Below are 16,653 nucleotides of genomic sequence, written 5' to 3'. Positions count from 1 at the left end.
GGTTCGTGTGAAAAAAGATGACATGCCAGAGCCATGCGGGCCTCCTCGCTATCCTTAATCAAGTGGAGAACCATTCCAGACACAAAAAGCTTGCTACTTGAAGTCACCACAAAAGGAGAGAAAAAAAACAAAGGACTCTTGTACTGATGAAGTTTACTTTGCTCAGAGATGTATTGTAATCTTCAATAGTTGTATAATTTTGTATCTTTGAACAAACATGAGTGGTCACGGACCGGCAGAAGAATGCGAGCAAAGACGTCAGTTTCGTCAAGTATGGACAGACAGGCAGCAATGAAGTATCCACGCCCAACAACCCCGGCGACCCTCACCTGTGGTGTTCTTGAGCAAGACGCCATTACCCTGAACTGCACCCTGCTTTCTGTGGTCGGTTCAGTGGAGGACACAATTCCTGGATTTGCTTACTCACTGACATACACAAGATGCGCAAGCCGACATTTACCACAGCTGCTACATTGTTCGCTGTATTTATTTGGAACAGAGTGTTAATATAACATAAAATGTTAGCGTTTTGAAGTTGTATTTTTTTGGGATGCCCAGCGAATCAAAAATCAAACAGGTGATAAACTTACCTGCCGAGCACATATTTTGCTAATTTCACCTCAGACAGGCTGCTCCCATGACCACCCGTGTTCAGTATCAGCATCTGTCCAATCCATACTTTTACTATTTTCTTACTAACTTGTATTGCTATTGGGAAGTGGATAAATTCAGCAAGGCTCATCAACCTCAACTCAGCATTCCACCAGTCACACCTTCTGCCTCTGATTGTTTTTCATCGGGCGGAGTGGTTTCTTAAAAATAAGCCTGTCCATACAAAAATGGATTTCAGTGTATTTGGCATGTTTGAACATGTCGTCCGCAGTGAACCAATTTTATGAGAACCAAAACGGTCATCTTCTATCCCAGAGTGGCAAGTTCTCAAAACGCGATATTTATTCATGTACTTACTGTCAGCTCAGACCGAAACATTCTGACGATGGGGGGTAAGCCTCCAGAGAATGGATGGATGGATGGATGACTTTTTTTGATAATTGCAAACTTTCTTTTTTTTAAAAAAAGATTGCCATGTTTAATTGAGCTGAAGAAGCCTCAGTCTTACTGATTTCAACAAGAGTGCCAAAAAAGAACATCAAAGTTTCAATTTCCAATGGAAAAATACACCCATGTCATTTCTGTGGTCAAGCACACTCCATCACCATTATAATTGTTCTCCACTAGAGCTGGTTGATTTTGAGGGGGGACAAAAAAAAAGAGCCTGTCACTTCCAGTGTCACATTACGCTCCGCAAGCCAACAAAAGAAAAGCCAAACATAAAAGAAGCGGCTCAAACTTTGCAAGGGACTTCTGAAAGGCCCTTTTGACTGAGAGTAATAATTTCAGCTCATTTAGAATGAAATCCCCAAAGGTAATCTGTCAACAGGAGAGGCCTACTCCGTAACCCAGAATGGTCCAGATATAGTATGCTCGGGTGAGTGTCATTTTTGTATGCGTCCCAGAGGACAGTCAAGCCCTTTCTGGGTCTGAACCCACCCGAATATTATGACACGGTCCCAAATGTAGCACTCAGAAAATACACATTTCAGATATCACTAAATATGCCTTGGTCGAGCGGACACAAATGGAATGGAGCAGGCACAACAACGAATTACAAACATTGACAGTGTGGCAATGACTTTGACATGTTGCAAAGTAACAAGCTGCCACCCCCAAAAAACACTCACAGAAACATGTCAAAAAGTCATGGATTTTGTGGTTGTTGTGTTCATCTGGCGTAGCTTTACGTACATTGCCGTATGTGCATTTAAAATTCATAACCAATCAATGACCAATGAATCACTTTATTTGTAAAATACAATTTTGCATGGGATGTGAGAATTCCTCTCTGAACTTGATGAACTCATGCGACAACACCAGTTTGTAACATTGCAGCCCTGAGGAGGTGTGCATGAGTGTTGTGACCTTCACAAATCTGCCATCATGTTCTTCACAAGACTTTAAATGGACTGTATCAATAGTGCCTCTGCTGGTGCCCGATGCCTCTTGTCCAAAGTCGGCTGGGATGGGCTCCAGCTCACCCGCTATACTTGTGAGCAAAATCGGGACAGAGAATGGATTGAAGAAATGGAATGGTTTAGAAGGTGCTGATGTTCACAGCACACGTTTTCATCTCAAAATAAGTGCATCTATGCATGTTTGGATAGTAAATGGCCTCAGGTGTGTGCATGGCGAAAAAAATCTCATCTGTCCACGTGGTCCCCTAAAAGGTAAAACTTGTGTACAAAGGGTCTGCCCACATCAGACTTCATCCGTCAATTGCCATTAAATTCAGGGATCACTTGTGTGGTGCAGTATATTATGCTCGACGTAGCAAGTGTGAAAACATTTTTTTTTTTAAATCACACGAAGTACTATAATGACAGTCACAAAGTGACTACTGAGCGAACTAAATTTCCCATAGCACTGATTGGACGAGCAATGTAGTGTGATCATCTGCAGCCAGTGAGGGCCAAGTGGGCGTGTCATAACTAAATGACGTAGAGTCCGGCTGTGGCTTAACCTCCTTGGCGCAGTCTCCGTCGAACCCCGGTGACTGATTCACCGAATCACTGCGGTTCGATCGAACACAGGTTAAGAACCACTGTTCTAAACAATATAACAATATATGTGACCTAGATTCCACTGGGTGTACCCAATGCGAGCAGTGAAAACCTGTGCATGAACAAACACACTTTATTTTACTGATGACTCCGTGGTCTTAACTGGATTCAACTCGTAGGTTTGCCAAGAGTACCGAAGATTAGGAAGGCCAAGCGAGAGAGAGGCCACAGCGATACAACGCCCTAGCTCAAGTCACCTGTCTACGTGTCGCAAAGAGGGCTAATCTAACTATGGTAGAGCAAGAATGGTTGTACACCTCCACGACAAACACCTCACCCTTTCTGCCTTGATGAGTGCTTTGCAACAATACACAACTTCTGTAGACCTGTCACTGTCCCTCCCAACAGTTCCTCATTCCTTGAACTTGACGGTATGCCCTGGATGCCGTTACATTTTTTTTGTAACCCCATCCATTAAGGGCCGCTTTGAACCAATTACGATATTCCTAAATCTGCGGCGCAGGACCGTTAGAGTTTTGAGTCACCATGGCAGGCAGGTGGCTGGGAGGGAACGCTTTGAAAAAGACAAGAAGTCAACAACAAAGGACAGCAGCCGCTGTGGCCTCCACCCCAACCCCCCGCAACCCACCAGAAACTGGCCTCCAAGCTTTTGTCTATGTTGAACTGAAAAGGGAGAAGCCGAGTGCGGGTAATAATTTACAATCCAACTGTGAATGCTTGTTCTGTATGCCTTGCCCTATGTTGCACATAAGTAGATACAAAGATGAAGTTTCTCCACGTAACCAATTATTTAAATTGTACGCAAATAAGTGCACAGTTAATTTACAAGAATGTGACAAGTCAAATTAAAAAGTCCTAATCCAAATAATGACTTGAGTTAGTACTTACTATTTTCATTGAAAAAAAAAAAATCCAAGTACTGAGTAACTAATAAATAACTTCTGATTTTAACGGTGCACGAATGTCAAATGGACAAAAACATAAAATAGGTACATGCAAATTCAAATACTGCCCAACAAGCAGTTCAAAACTTTTTTTTTTGGACAGCACCTAACCGAGACCTGATAACGGTTCTGAGAAGGTCAAACAGCAATTTATATTCACATGCTTTGGTTGACCTGCTACAAATACAAAGTTACAAATACAAATACAGCCTCCTGTATGTTTTCCTATCTCCAAGGGGAGCTTTTGTAGGCTGAAATCCCGACCTTTTAGGCAGACACAAAGCACATTGGACAACATAGCTTTTTCTCCTAGTTCATCCATCCATCCGATATCACTTATCCTCACTCAGTCGCAGGTGAGCCGCAGTCTATCGGTAAGGTTTAGATAGATTTCGGCCATGTTTAACTAAATAATTTTGAAAACCTGTGTAGACTGCATGTGTGGTGATATGTGACTGCCTTGCTGCGTTAGTTTGATCAGGTAAGAGTAAAGGGCATGTTTGATTAAAAACTACTCAGACAATGACAACTCACCGTTTAATCCTTGCCAATAAACTAGCTATTAAAATGTGAAAATTGTCACTGTTTGCAAATTCTGTTCACATCTGTAATCTCAATTTATTGAGCATGTTCAATCTCATTAAGTGTGATATTCCCCGTCGTGGTGACGTTGATGACTGGTTTCAAAATGTCCAACATAAAAGTTGCTGACATTTTCATGGAAGGTAAAAAATCATTGTACGGCCTAAAGGTGCAACATTTCAACAGTCTTAAATCTTGTGCAAAAAAACTACAGTACCCCAACAAATATATATACCACTTAGATGAATAATTCTTCAAATCAAATCATGTGTTCAACAATGAATAGCGCCCCTGATGTCAACACAAAGTACATTGTCGAACCCCCTTTTGCCAACAAGACAGCACCTAATCTCCACCTATAATGTTTGATGGGAGAATACAGAAAAAAAGGATCTTCAACAATTCCTCTTTGCACAATCTCTCAAAATCACCCACCAACCATGAAATCTTGGGTGGATTTAAGGATCAATCATTTCGTGGTGATCTCGCGATGAACTAAAAGAATGCAAGCATCTAAGTACGAACCATAAACATTTTGAAGCACATACACTACGATGTCGCAGAGAGAAAATACACTTTGCATTTTCTTCAGCAGAGGTGCAAGCAAAATGTCATCACAAATGACTTGTAGGATTCCCTCACGTGATGAGGTTGGCATTATTGTCAGCATTTTAAATTGTAACGGTTACCAAACTATTAATTGTGAACCTTTACATTATTTGTCACCTTTTACAGTAACCGGTGGGAGAGAGAATGATCATCTCAAATTCTCCTCACCCCTCCGCCAAAATAGCGTTGACTACTGTGGATTACAGTTCCCATGCCACGGAGAGCTCAACTGTACTGCTTGAAGGAAATGTCGCTCAAGTGGACTGACAAACCATTCTCAACCTGCCCCGTTTTACCTGTCTGAAGGAAAATGAATATACCACATAAAGCTTGAAACAGGAACACATTTCCCCCATCCGTTCTTGCAAATCATACATCATTAAAACTGACACTAATTACAGATTTTGAAAAGCACAAGTGCCCCCTGACAGGCTGATGAGATTTGTAATTTGTTAAAAGATGAGAACAGTTTAGTTTGGAGTGCTTCACCCTAATCTGGGATGTATTTGAGCACGAGGAGGTGCCATGTTGTCAAATTATATGGATCAGTCTCTTCGTCACAAGGCTTGAATATGACATTACAGGCATTGCCGTGGCAAGTCCTCGGGTCACGAGCAAATATATTGTTAAGATCTTAAACGTGTGGGTATGTAAAGCAACGTGTGCTGTTGATCTCCAGAAAAGCTTCGCCATTGTGATCACTGATGAAGCTCAGTCACATTTAGTTTAGTCTACTGACTCCATCTTTTGTACCCCTTCTTTTAAGACATCACTTTAGCAAAAGAAGAATGAAAGGGGAGGGTTTGCTCAGGACAAGCCAACAGAAGAAGGACAAGGAAGAGGAGCGGTTGGTTCAAGGAGGGGGAAAAAAAAGACCAAGCGACGAGAAAGACTGCTTCTCCACTCTCTCCATTGTCTTCATGTAAATTGGAGCTGATCAAGATTCTGCAAGTGTCACGAGCAGTAATGTCAATCTTCACCAACTTCACAGCAAAAGGTAGTGGTGCCCTGCTCATAAGACACTGAATAAATTAAACATTCACATTGTATGTGTGAATAAACACAGATTTGATTTTAGTGTCAGCAATAAAATCAGCACTATACAACCTGAATCCCTGATAATTCACTTTTCGTGTGCGTTTTTTTTTTTTTTGGCTCGTTGTGCCTTTATTCGAGAACCACCACATGAGATGTCACGTCAGTGTGTGTGTGTGTGTGTGTGTGTGTGTATACACAGGGACATGGTCAAGTTGGTGACACATGCTTTCCCACTTATCTCAGTTTGACTCAGAAAGCCATCATGTCCTTGCTAGTGTTGGCTAAAACAACATAACGGGGCAGAACAAGCTCCTCCCATGAGTCTGGAAGGCACTGGCCCGGGAAGGGGAATTGGTTTGAGTTCCTATCTGATTTAAGTCTCAGAAGAAATGTTCATTTAAGAATTTGTCTGAAGACGCAAAGAGAGAGTATAAATTTACCGTATTTTCCGGAGTATAAATCACAGTATTTTTCATAATTTGGCCGGTGGGTGCGATTTATACTCTGGAGCGATTTATGTGTGAAATGGTTAACACATTGTACACATCAATGTTATTTTCACATTAACCGCAAGAGGGTGCTCTCGGCCTGTGTTGATACACGTTCCACGTTGGCGGTAATTGAGAAAAACAACTGACAATGACTCTGACGTAAGTGACTTAGAAGAGGAAGCGCTGCATCTTCTTCCACCGGAGTTGGCGAAGTTGTTTAAAAGTGAAACAGAGCATAAATATTTCATTGGATTTCATGATTTGGAGTGACGCTGATGGTTTGGCAAATTTGTTAGAATGTTCTTTGTGCTATAGTTGTCTAAATAACTCTTAATATGTTACGTGAACATACCAGGCACATTCACAGTTCATTGTTTAAGCGTCATGTAACGTCAGCATATCCTACACTGATGTGCTCATTGTTCTCTAGTTTTATTTTTATTTTAAATTGCCTTTCAAGATGACATGCATGTTTTTGGCGTTGGATTTTATCAAATAAATTTCTCCCTAAAATACGATTTATACTCCAGTGCAACTTATATATTTTTTTTCCTTCTTAATTATGCATTTTTTGTCTTGTGCAATTTATAATCCGGAGCGACATATAATCTGAAAAATACGGTATGTTAAATGCCATCGCAGATTATGTTTCTAAAACGTGTAATGTTTACTTTTGACATATCCCCGTACAATTTCAATATAGTTCACACCAGGTTGCTTAGTCAGTTAGTATCTGTTAAAAGGTAATGACACAAAAAGTGTTCCTCCATTCACTATTTATAATCCCTGCTGAAAGCAACGCGTTTCATCGGATGTCATAATCAGAGGACTGATGACATTGTGCACAAGTGCAGGTCACTTAAAGAATGTGAGAGGATGACTGAAGATAACGAATGAAAGTTGGAAGTAAGGCAAAGTGATAAGGGAAGAAAACATGGCATTCAAAGTGGATTCACCATGACAACTCATTGACAGAGGGACGGATGAGTGGGTGGAAAGGAAGTCACAGAGACGGAGGTGTCGTCCGAAGAACTCCAAACAAGCCAGCCATCCCGTGTTTGTTGATAAAAGTGGGACTCCCAACTGTCAGGTCTGCTGCGCTTCCTATATATATATATATATATATATATATATGCAGAAATGTGAAGTAGTTGTTTTGGCAACAAGTAATTGCAGTCATAATTGGTTACCAAGTACTTATTTTGTGGGATCCTCTGATTGTTTAATTAAAAAAAAAAAAAGATAGTTTGATAGTAGTGGTTCTCGAAATGCAAATTCCATGTGGGCTTCTACGATCTCTTGGGTGTTCCAGCAAAACAATTTCCCCCTAAATCTGATGGTTTTGGCGTGATGACAGTAAAGAGCCGCAAGAGCCACGGCAGCTGCCCTGCTTTAGTAATGTAACCCGGGAACAGGAATTCTGTTGCCCAGAGGGAGTCCAAATCTCATGCAGACTCTTGCTCTGATTTCCTTTATGCACCAGACACAGGAGGGACTTTTCCGGGTCACTGTACATCCAAGTGACTGCCCAGAATCACTTTGGGCGTTTCAACTTGCCTGTTCTTCACTTATAAAATGATTCAAAAGGGACATTGACCTCAACTAACTTTGCACTTTACACGTTGGTAGTCTTGAAAACAGCCATGGATGTAATTGAGAGAGCTTACTCCTTTTGAGTCTATCGGCTTTTAAACGGGTCATGTCACACTTTTTAATTATATTTTTTATTTTATTTTTATTTTTTAATAATTTTTGGTAGTTCAGTGGTTAGCACGTCGGCTTCACAGTGCAGAGGTACCGGGTTCGATCCCAGCTCCGGCCTCCCTGTGTGGAGTTTGCATGTTCTCCCTGGGCCTGCGTGGGTTTTCTCCGGGTGCTCCGGTTTCCTCCCACGTTCCAAAAACATGCGTGGTAGGCTGACTGAACACTCTAAAATGTCCCTAGGTGTGAGTGTGAGCGTGGATGGTTGTTCGTTTCTGTGTGCCCTGTGATTGGCTGGCAACCGATTCAGGGTGTCCCCCGCCTACTGCCCGGAGACGGTTGGGATAGGCTCCAGCACCCCTAGTGTGGATCAACCGGTTCGGAAAATGAATGAATGAATATATTTATGAATGAATATTTTGATGTCCTTTTTGTAATGTCTAGGTTAGTGAGATAAACTGGGTTGAAAATGTCCAGGAGGCCTTATTCAAGCTTTTCTATTTGGTCTTAAACACCTGGTCATCGTACAGCTGGATTTTTCAATAAAATTTGGTAGGTAAATACTGTCAGCTAAGGCTGTCACTATTGGATACTTTTAGAGTCAAATTTTCCATCGATTATCCCAACAGTCAACTGAAAAATTAGTTTAAAAGTGATTTTTCATTCAAATGTATTGCTAAATCTAAACAACCTCATCATTGTGATGATTGCTGTTTATTTGCCACACAATCAAATCAACAGCTATATAGCAATGTCACACTAGCGGGTGACGCCGGAGTGGCTTTTCAATCCCGTATTATCCCTCCACCATAGAAAAATAAATAAATAAATACAATTCTACTCCAGTCCTCACCAGGAGCCAAGCCAAGCCTCCAGCCGCAGGGACCCCACCACAGGGGTGATCCCAAACCAAGAAGATGGAGGAGACCCCCCAACCCTCCGAGCCAGGACCCCCCTCATGGCAGCATCCCTACAGCCAGAGATCAACACAGCTCCCAGTGTGGTCAGACCAACAGTGAGGAACACTGGAATTAAAACATGATAAAATAAGACAGGAGACGAGGAGAGGCTTCCCCTGCTGGATAGCAACACCTTTTACTTTCTACAATAGTTTTATGTTTAAATTACAGTGAGTTGAGCAACAAAAGAAAAAAGGAGCTCATCAAAAGGTTAGAATTGTGTCGAAAAAGTCTATAGTGCTGCTGTGATGATGACTTATTAAGTGTGTGACTATCACATCAACGACTGAAAAGAAATTCTGAGTGTATACTTTTTCCTCTTCACTCATGCAGGGTATCTGAAGTTGTATGAACATCCAATTTTGACTCGTAACATAAAGAGGAGAAATAAATGACCAAACAATTGTTCTTTGGTAAGCATCAACCACTGAAATGTAGTATTTTTTAAATTCTGATGCTATCCCAACCAAATATCTGCTCGTATAGGCATTGATGGGATGACAATATGGATCTCATATGGATGCAACTTTAGAATTCTACACACAAATGTTCTCTTAGAAAGAAGTCATGTGCTAGCTACCGTATATCTGTACATGCGTGTATGAAAAGATGTCATAACTGTAGCCTTAGAATGACTGAAGCGAAGTAAACTAAAACAGAAACAGAGGAATGAATGGCAATGTGGTTATTCAAGAAAATGTACTGGATATCATACTTAAAACAGAGTGCTTGCTATTATTCCTCTGATATAGGGAAAAGGTAGACAGGTGGCTCGAGCAGGTTATGCATTCCAGACAATTCAGCGCCTCCACCTTGCACAAACAGTGGGAAAAGGCCGAGACTCATTCACAGAAGGAGCAGCAGAGGCACAGGGAGAGCGAACGGAATGGAGGGGAGGGGGCTTGACTCACCAAGTTCTCTACCCCACCCACCTCGAGAAGAATTCCGCAGGCCTGGCTGCATGCACGTCATTAAGCAGGACCACCTGCTGTTAAATCAGGACCCCCGCCGCGATCTCAGTAAGCCCGGCTGACACAATCACTGCGGAGCCCGATCGTAGCGATCGAATGACTGAGCGGAAAAATGCTCCTTTCCGCATACAGAGTACGTATTACGAATGATACAAAACGCTGGTCCCTCTCTCACATTCTTTATCAAGACAAGAAAAATAGGAAGACAGAAATAATCTTTTGTTTCTCCACTGTGTCAGACTCTTGATAGAAAAAAGTCCCAAGTGATCCCCACCTATAACCATCCCACTTTTCAACGCGCTTTTTTTAGGTATTGGTCGTTGGCGAATACTAGTAGATGTACATTTCCTCTTCCTTCCCCTGAATTCTCAAATTGCCAGTGTCAAGTATCTCACACAAAGCCCTTTTCTTGAGGACATGTCTCCCAGTCTAGCTCCCTGCCAGGCATTCTGGAGTCTATCCAACATGTCAAGAATGAGGAGAAAGCATGGGAGTGCACAATGACTTCGGTGGCAGGTAGAGTCTTGTCCCATTGCTAGCACCCCAATCTCTGGTGGTGGTTGCAAACAATCCAATCCAACGTTTCATTAAAATGTAGGACCAAAACTAGCCTGAAAGTCCATTTCCCCTACCCGGAGGCATGTCAACATCTGGGCCAATTTATAAAGATTTGATAGTGAGCCAAACATGTCAATCTTAGTGGAACTTTGAAAAGCAGAGTGGAACATGATAAATGAAGTCTTGGAACCTTTAAATGTTGAGACCACAATGCTGTCTCGGCATGCTAGAACGACACGTATTTATTTTCATCAAACTTCAATTTTGTTTTTACTTTGATACAGTTCATACGGTCAGGTGTGAACACGTTTTGGTTTGTTTTTTTCCACAGACTGATTTGTGGACCGAATCTATGAAGGACCTTCCAGCAGCAACTTTGGTGTTGTTCAGTTGTGGTGAGAAATGAACCCAATGATGGGCTGCACCAATGCTAAATGACCACATACAATGTAAACAGATGAGACTGTTGACTCGTTAAACACATCTTAGGTTTAGCATGGTCATCATATTTTCACCTGAACCTTTTCAGGGACAGCAGATACTACGGTGGACAACCTATCATTTTATCAGGTTACAGGTTCTCATTATTGGGGCATGAAAGGACTCAACTCAGATTTAACTTTGCAAACCAAACAACTCAATTGGAGGAGAGAAAGTGAACTGTAAGTGTAAAAAAAGCACACTTACTTTTAACCATTGATCTAACCATTCTTGGGAGTGTTCTGTGTATTCATCCAGTCGAACGGCGACATGAGAAAATGTGCTTGCCAAGTAAACCGTGCCAAATAAAAGGGCCAAAACAAACATGGATGACAGTAGCCAAGCTACTCACTCCATATCAGCAAGGGGGGTGGGGGGGGGAGGGGTAATACTAGCACAGGGAATCATTGGCAGGATAGGCAAACTCAACTTAATACTTGAACCAACAACACTTTAAATAAAACCACACACACACATCTGAAGTGAGAAATGGGGCCCCTTTTAACCTATAACACCCCCAGTCACCCCCCCCCCCCCCCCCGGCGCTTTAGTTTGATCCAAACTTTGAACAGCTGCAAAGAGTAAAAGTTAAACAGCGGAAAGCTCACTTCCCACTGGCATGGGGTGGGCTCAGGTGGCAAGCGTACTCATGAACTTGCAATACGTATTATTCATGGGTACACTGTTCATTCCATAACGGAAATTAACTTTGAAGCAAATTGTGACACGGCGAGCTAATGTTTAATTTATTGAAGTGAAAATGGTGCGAAGCCGTGGCAAAAAGTTGGATGACGGAGATTACTCTGTTACAAGGTTATAAATGGCAAACTGTTTAACCCCTGACTTCAAATAGCAAGGCAATCGAGTGTAAAGGTCGGGAATCACTCTTTGACCACGGAAGTCTGATCCTTCAGGTGTTCGTCAGGCACACCCACCTCCAAAGCAACAAAGCTCAGAAAATGACTCAGGTGTCCTCAATTCATAAAATTCTGGGAAACAGAGTCTGGAATTTTGAAGCTATATCATTTAAACAGAGCCCAGCGTTTGAAATCTTTGCAGTTTTAAGTGATCAGAAATTGCTTTCAGTCTATTTAAAAAAAAAAAAAAAAAAGATTTGACAGATAAAACTCAAAGACAAGAAACGATTTTTAGAATTTGCCATTCATCACATTTCACTGGCATTTCTGCTTACCTTCCACACAGTGTTCCACATCCTCCAGGTTCCGCAACGTAATCCTCATCAGGCTTGAGTTGAGCATCAGTTCATTCTTGTGTTCGGACCCCATCGACTCCGGGGCAGGGTTAAGAAAAAATATGCGAGTATCACCCGTGGCAACCTGATTGTCGCAGATTCCCGTGTTGCCAAAGCCACCGATCATCACTTTGTTGCCACCATCCAACAGGATTTCACGGTTTATGGTGGTCTTTCCTTTCAAGTAGCGCCACACCCTGACCTATTGGTTAAAAGAGGACAGGAAAACACAATTCAGAACAAAATAGCGGACTATTGCAAAGAGACCTGTTTTATTTGGTATTGAACATATTTAGAAGGATCTGAAGTGTGCGGTTTGGAAAAAGCAGCCCTCAACGATGGGAGAACTATAGCGGTTTGCTCACGAGGAGTATGCCATTAAACCTGTTAAGTGTTACAGAAATTGTTTGATTGCAACACAAATGTGACTGGCATTGCATCTATGAAAAAAAAAATAATAATCAGGTATTCAAAACTGAAGAAAGAATTCTACTTTTAAAAACAAAACAAAAAAACGCAAAGGTGACCCAAATAAAACTTTTGCTTCGTGTTCTCTGAACAAAGTATCCTGGGGCTTCCTTCAATGTGATACAATAAAAAAAACTTTATTTGAATCCACTAGGAATCCAGAAAAATCTTTAGTAGCGTAGGCATACACTGGAGTACAAAAATTGTGAGACATTACAGGAAGCGGCAAGAGATTTGATGAATGAATCGTCACAGAAGGGCCATTTTCATTTTGGAGGAATCGTCTCAATTTAGCTACTGGTGGTGGTTTCTGTCTCCGGTGCGAGAACTGTGTGCCTCTAATCTAGTCAGCTCATTCACTCGGAGTCGGAAGGCAAGTTGACCAAACAAGGTTGTTTATTTTGACAGATTATAGAGTGGTCTACCACAAGTCTACTGCGGTGCAGAAGTTACACAATGAGTGCCCACGAAATGGGGAGAGAGAACGACTTGTTCGTCCAAAGCGAAGCACCAGGAACAGGGTGCATTGTTCTCTAACGCTATTTTAAGGACCACACTCAATATTTGCAGCCAAAATTTCATACACGTCTGAATAGAAATCCCAATTACAGCCTATTCCAACAACTATTACTTATATACATGCAGCCATACATATAAGATTTATATACATACATACAGTACATACACATTCTAAAGCGCTTGCCCTTATTTGAAGGCTAGCCAGCTGATTTTGGGTAAGACGTAACAGAAACGCAGAACCGGTAGCCAGACAATCACAGGGCACATACAGACAAACAATCATTGACACCCACATTTATACCTAACACTTTAGAGTAATGAATTAATAATTCATGTGGCATAATGTAGGAGAATGTGGTTTCCTTCATCTTGCTTCAAGAAAAATCTATCACAAATATTTTGATTTTAAATGTTAAGATCAGGAGGCCACCGGGAGCCATACTAAAATACATATTCTATGACATTAGCAAAGGCTAGAAATGATGATAAGTATGGTGCTAATTGTATCAGTTGATCAATGAAGTGAAAAAGCCTTTGTGAAAAAATTTTGTCGATGTTCAACAAATTGCCTAAAGCTGGAAACTGCTTTAGGCAATTTGTTGAACATCTATTCATTGGTGACCAAATAAAAACAAAGCATAAGAAAGTCTTCTTTAATATATAAGGCTGGTCTTTTTTAAAAAAAGACACTTTTCTTTCCTATCAATAATTTCCACAAAATAAGTGACATAAATATATATATTTTAATTTGTTATGCTGGTTGCAATCCCTCAAGGGGGGATTTCATATGAGACGCTCCACTGCCCTGTCAAAAATAAACACATTTTGGTCAACAATTGGACTGATGTGCTCCTTGATTCAATTTGACGTAACTTTCTGGGTTGTTTTGCATAAATCAACCATTTTTGTTTAAAACACCCCCCCCCCCCCAAAAAAAAATCGGGGTGTTTTGATATGAAATAATGTAGAGTTGGTCAAATTGTTGGGTCGATCAAAGTTCGGAACCTTTTTTTGGGGGGTCCAGCGGTACTCAATGTATTTGTAGCATACCACGCAAAAAAGCAGATGCCCGTTTTTGATTTCCTGTACAATGTCAATTATTCCGCCTGCTTTCACATGTTTATCAAGTCTCATCTGTTGCTCGTGGAAAAGAAAACCACTTCTTTTCCAATTGTGTGACAATGCATTGCAAAGAATTTGTTCTGTCAGGTTCTAAACGAAGTGTGGCGATATGGTTGCATAAGCTCGATTTTGTAATTTTTGGGGGGCGTACAGCAGGTGTACTGGCTTGCAAGCTGCAAATGTCAAAAACCACATGGAGACGAACTCACCTTGCAAGAGTAGGTGTTGTGCACCGGGTCCATATTTATGATTTCGTCCACAGTGCCCGTCAAAACTACGTTGGCCTCTTCTTCGCGGTCCTCCAAGTCCTTCTCCGGGCAACTGGCCACACAGCACCGCAACAGGACCGCCAGTAGCCCGACAAGGAGCAGCGTTGGCCGCCCGCCTCCGAATCTCCGCTGCGGACTCATGACCGCCGCACAAATTTGCACAAGTTAACTTTTCTTGGGAAATTATCGATTTAATCTCTAATATTAACCACCCGGAGTGTGCGACAACTCCAAATGGTTTTGAATGGGTTGGAATTTTGTCCGGCGGCTCTCCACAACTTCTCTACCGGTTACCCGTGTCTCTTGCACTCCGCAGTCCCAGTTCCGCGCATCTATGACCAGGTTGAAAATCTGCTTTCCGCCGCCGCCGGCTGGAAGAGAGAGGAACGAGGAGGAAGGGGAAGAGGGATCTCTATCTCTCTCTCTCTCTCTCTCTCTCTCTCTCTCTCTCTCTAGAGGAATGCAACAGCACTTTTCTCTCCCCCTCTCACACACGGATTTGCATGCAATCTGAATAGCTGATCCCACAAGCGTGTCAATGTGCGTCCTCCGAGGGGGGGCTGCAGGGGATGGCCGAGTCAAGTGGTTGATCAAGGGCGCCCCCAGTCGCAGAGACGATGCCCTTACCATTTTCAAAAGTGTCAATTAAGAAGAAAAGTCACGAGAAAGCTGCAGGAGGTGAGCTGCATCGGTAAACAACTGCCATACTACACGATCAATAATGATGACAAAAACTGCACAGTCGACTGTAAGCAAATGAAATGCATTTGATATTTCTCTCATTAAATCTTTCAAGTGAGCTGATAAAATGATGTCAAAAATGAATTAGTGACTTGTTCATATTAATTGGTGAGAGTTTTTATGGCGCGTCATGTCATTTTGACCTCAAGTATTGATGTAATGTTGAAAAAAAAAAGACATAACTAAATATATTATTAATCATGTCAATGTATTATGGGTCTGTAAAAAGTAGTCCATAACCACCAGGTGTCACGTTGAGCCCGAGGCGATGAGAAATCGCCTTGTGCACAACAGAAAAAAACGAGGTGGATCCCCGGAGAAGCAGACAACGAAAAGATCTTGTGAGAACAAAGGGGTTTTAATAAATAACAAAAGGAGCCCGAACAGGGAAAACGGTAACAGAAAGCGCTGGTCAAATAAGGACCAGGAAAAATAAGGAAGACAACCGAAAACGCTCGCGAAACGATAAAGGGCGAGGAACTACCGAGATAACAATTAGATCACAATATGAAGTAAGCGAAGATTGAGGCCGTAAGGCAATAGGGCAGCGAGAAATGGTCGAACGACGAGAATAGCAAATAGAGAGCAATGGCACGGTAAGGAATTCTCCGGCAGTGAGATGACTGCCGGAGTCGCCTAATAAAGGCACGTAATCAGCCCGAAATAACGGGCAGGTGTGCCGAACAGGCGGTGGGAGAACCCGCCACCTGCTGGCGAGCACGCGACGTGACAGTACCCCCCCCTCAATGGACGCCTCCCGGCGGACTACCCGGTTTGGACGGATGAGCAGTGTGGAAGTCGCGCAGAAGGGACGGGTCAAGGATCCAGGAGCGAGGCACCCATTGCCGCTCCTCCGGCCCGTAGCCCTCCCAATCGACCAGGTACTGGAAGCCCTTGCCCCTGCGCCGAGAGTCCAGGATGGCACGAACCGGGGGCGGCGGAGCGGGAGGGGGCGCCAAGGTGCTGGAAGACACAGGCTTGAGCAGGGAGACGTGGAACACGGGGTGGACCTTCATGGAGGGCGGCAGCCGGAGCCTGACCGCGACGGGGCTGATGACGGCCTCGACCTCGAACGGGCCAGCGAACCGGGGCCCCAGTTTGGCAGACGAGCCGGCCAGGCGAAGATCCCTCGCAGCCAGCCACACCTTCTCTCCCACCGCATATGAGGGCGCCGGGCGCCGACGACGATCAGCGATCCGCCGGTTCCGGGACGCAGTGCGGGACAACGCAGCCCGGGCCTCCCTCCACACGTGATGGGCCCGCTTAAGGTGGTGCTGCACGGAGGGGACCTCCACCTGCCCCTCCTGGGA

At 42.9% G+C, this 16,653-nt stretch overlaps 1 protein-coding gene across 7 annotated transcripts in view; it reads right to left on the bottom strand.

The window, feature by feature from the left end:
- Nucleotides 1-15,049, bottom strand: part of agrn (agrin) — a 262,280-nt gene extending 247,231 nt beyond the window's left edge. For 6 of the 7 annotated variants that reach the window (XM_052059668.1, XM_052059671.1, XM_052059670.1 and 3 more), the window contains exons 1-2: nucleotides 14,543-15,049; nucleotides 12,165-12,426 (exon numbers count right to left, since the gene is read on the bottom strand). In XM_052059668.1, the coding sequence (XP_051915628.1) occupies nucleotides 12,165-12,426; nucleotides 14,543-14,743 (463 nt within the window). In that variant the 5' untranslated portion in view covers nucleotides 14,744-15,049. The remainder of the gene's footprint in view (nucleotides 1-12,164; nucleotides 12,427-14,542) is intronic. The other variant, XM_052059673.1, reaches the window with a different exon arrangement.
- Nucleotides 15,050-16,653: the final 1,604 nt, after the last annotated feature.

This window comes from Hippocampus zosterae, chromosome 2 (genome assembly GCF_025434085.1).
Source record: "Hippocampus zosterae strain Florida chromosome 2, ASM2543408v3, whole genome shotgun sequence".
Taxonomy (NCBI): domain Eukaryota; kingdom Metazoa; phylum Chordata; class Actinopteri; order Syngnathiformes; family Syngnathidae; genus Hippocampus; species Hippocampus zosterae.
This window is presented reverse-complemented; position numbering and strand designations above follow the sequence as displayed.